The sequence below is a fragment of the Marmota marmota genome, unplaced genomic scaffold, assembly GCF_001458135.2.
Source record: "Marmota marmota marmota unplaced genomic scaffold, marMar, whole genome shotgun sequence".
Taxonomy (NCBI): Eukaryota; Metazoa; Chordata; class Mammalia; order Rodentia; family Sciuridae; genus Marmota; species Marmota marmota.
This window is the reverse complement of record NW_026002930.1, coordinates 1-2,220: the sequence shown is the minus strand read 5'-3', so window position 1 is coordinate 2,220 and position 2,220 is coordinate 1. Positions and strand designations below refer to the sequence as shown.

General features: G+C 64.2%; 1 protein-coding gene across 1 annotated transcript; it reads left to right on the top strand.

Annotated features, from left to right (window-relative positions):
• Positions 1–13: 13 nt before the first annotated feature.
• Znf703 (zinc finger protein 703) lies at positions 14–2,214 on the top strand (the record flags this gene model as incomplete). Its single annotated transcript, XM_015477121.2, is given in 3 exon segments — positions 14–49; positions 51–257; positions 1,195–2,214. Coding segments are annotated over 3 exon segments (1,263 nt in total), but the record flags the coding sequence as incomplete, so codon positions are not given.
• Between the last annotated feature and the right edge of the window lie 6 nt (positions 2,215–2,220).

The following is a 2,220-nucleotide window of genomic DNA, read 5'->3' as shown; positions in this document are numbered from 1 at the left end:
CTGCCTCCTCCAAATGAGCGATTCGCCCGCTGGATCTAACCCAAGGACACCCCGAAAGCAGCGGCAGCGGCAGCGGCGGCGGCGGGAAGAGGCCGGCGGTGCCGGCGGCGGTGTCCCTCTTGCCCCCGGCGGACCCCCTGCGCCAGGCGAACCGGCTCCCTATCAGGGTCCTGAAGATGCTGAGCGCTCACACCGGTCACCTCCTACATCCGGAGTACCTACAGCCGCTGTCCTCCACTCCCGTCAGCCCCATTGAGGTCAGTCTCCCGGGCTCTGCCCGCCCCGCACCAGCCCGGTTCCGATCACCACTGCTGGGCTGGTAGCCTGCTCCCTGCACCCCCGGGCTCGGTGTGACACCCAGGTCTGGCCACTCTGGCGGGCTGAGTGAGGAGGGACGGAACAAGGAGGGCCACCAGGTTTCCCTGTAAAAGGTTCTCCTTCCCCGCTTGTCCTTTGGAGATACGCGTTTTCTCTTGGATTGAATTTGCTCTGGAGTTCCCACTGAGTCCTTTACTTTTTCTCTGGCATCCAGTTTGCTGCCCAGAGGTGATCTCTGCTGGACCCACCCACCCTCACCCCTACCCCTACCCCACCCCCGCTCCGGCTTGTTCTTTTTGAAGCACTGGCCACCCGGATCTCATTCCGCTTCTTTCCATCCTGTTGGGGCACACTACACCCAAGCCCTCTCGATCCCAAGTCTTTCTTCTTGCCACTTCCCTGGATGCCCTCTCCGGAAAGGAGGGAGGAGCTACTAAGTATGCCAGCTGCAGCCCTGCCTTTAGAAATCACCTCTCTCAGTTCCTACCCCGCGGGCGCCATCGCCAGAAACCCGTCCCAAGCGAAGTTCCCCCAAACTAAAAGCATAAGTTTTTCCCTGGGCCTAGAAAAGGGGGGAGATTACAGGAAAAAAGTCAAGTCACTCTCCCAATTCCAAAAAAGGCACCTTTTTTCCTCAGTACCCCTTCCCCTGCCCCATTCCCCAGTCTGGGCCTGTGGCTCACTCCCGAACCAACCCGCAGTGTGAGTGCAGTTCCGCCCATCTGCCCCGCCCGAGCTGGGGCCTCGCGCCCAGACCCTCTTGCCTAGGCCCTTCTCACTCAGTCTTACCGCAGCCTGTGCACCAGGAGCCCCCCTAGCTTGGAGGGTCTCCTTGTCTCACCCCTTTCTCCCTCCCCTTGCCACTGTCTCCCACAGCTGGACGCCAAGAAGAGTCCATTGGCGCTTCTAGCCCAGACCTGCTCGCAGATCGGCAAGCCTGACCCTCCGCCCTCGTCCAAGCTCAACTCAGTAGCCGCGGCTGCCAACGGGCTGGGAGCAGAGAAGGACCCTGGCCGCTCCGCCCCAGGCGCCGCCTCCGCGTCCGCGGCCCTCAAGCAGCTGGGGGACTCCCCCACCGAGGACAAGTCCAGCTTCAAGCCCTACTCCAAGGGCTCTAGTGGCGGCGACTCTCGCAAAGACAGCGGCTCCTCCTCAGTGTCCTCCACTTCTTCCTCATCCTCCTCGTCCCCCGGAGACAAGGCAGGCTTCAGGGTCCCCAGCGCCGCCTGCCCACCCTTTCCCCCACATGGAGCGCCAGTCTCCGCCTCGTCGTCCTCGTCCTCGCCCGGCGGTTCCCGCGGCGGCTCCCCGCACCACTCTGACTGCAAGAGCAGCGGCGGGGGTGGTGGTGGGGAGCTGGACAAGAAAGACCAGGAGCCTAAGCCCAGCCCAGATCCAGCGGCCGTGAGCCGCGGCAGCGGTGGGGAACCCGGTGCACATGGCAGTAACGAAGCTGTGGCCTCTGGGCGCAAGTCAGAGCCTCCCTCAGCTCTTGTAGGGGCCGGCCACGTGGCGCCAGTGTCACCCTACAAACCAGGCCACTCCGTGTTCCCGCTGCCGCCCTCCAGTATCGGCTACCATGGCTCCATCGTGGGCGCCTACGCCGGCTACCCATCTCAGTTTGTGCCTGGCCTGGATCCTAGCAAGTCTGGCCTCGTGGGAGGCCAGCTGTCTGGGGGCTTGGGTCTGCCACCCGGCAAGCCCCCCAGTTCAAGCCCACTCACTGGGGCCTCCCCGCCCTCCTTCCTGCAGGGATTATGCCGCGACCCCTACTGCCTGGGAGGTTACCACAGCGCCTCGCACCTCGGAGGCTCCAGCTGCTCCACTTGCAGCGCGCATGATCCGGCTGGGCCCAGCCTGAAGGCTGGGGGCTACCCACTGGTGTACCCCGGGCACCCGCTG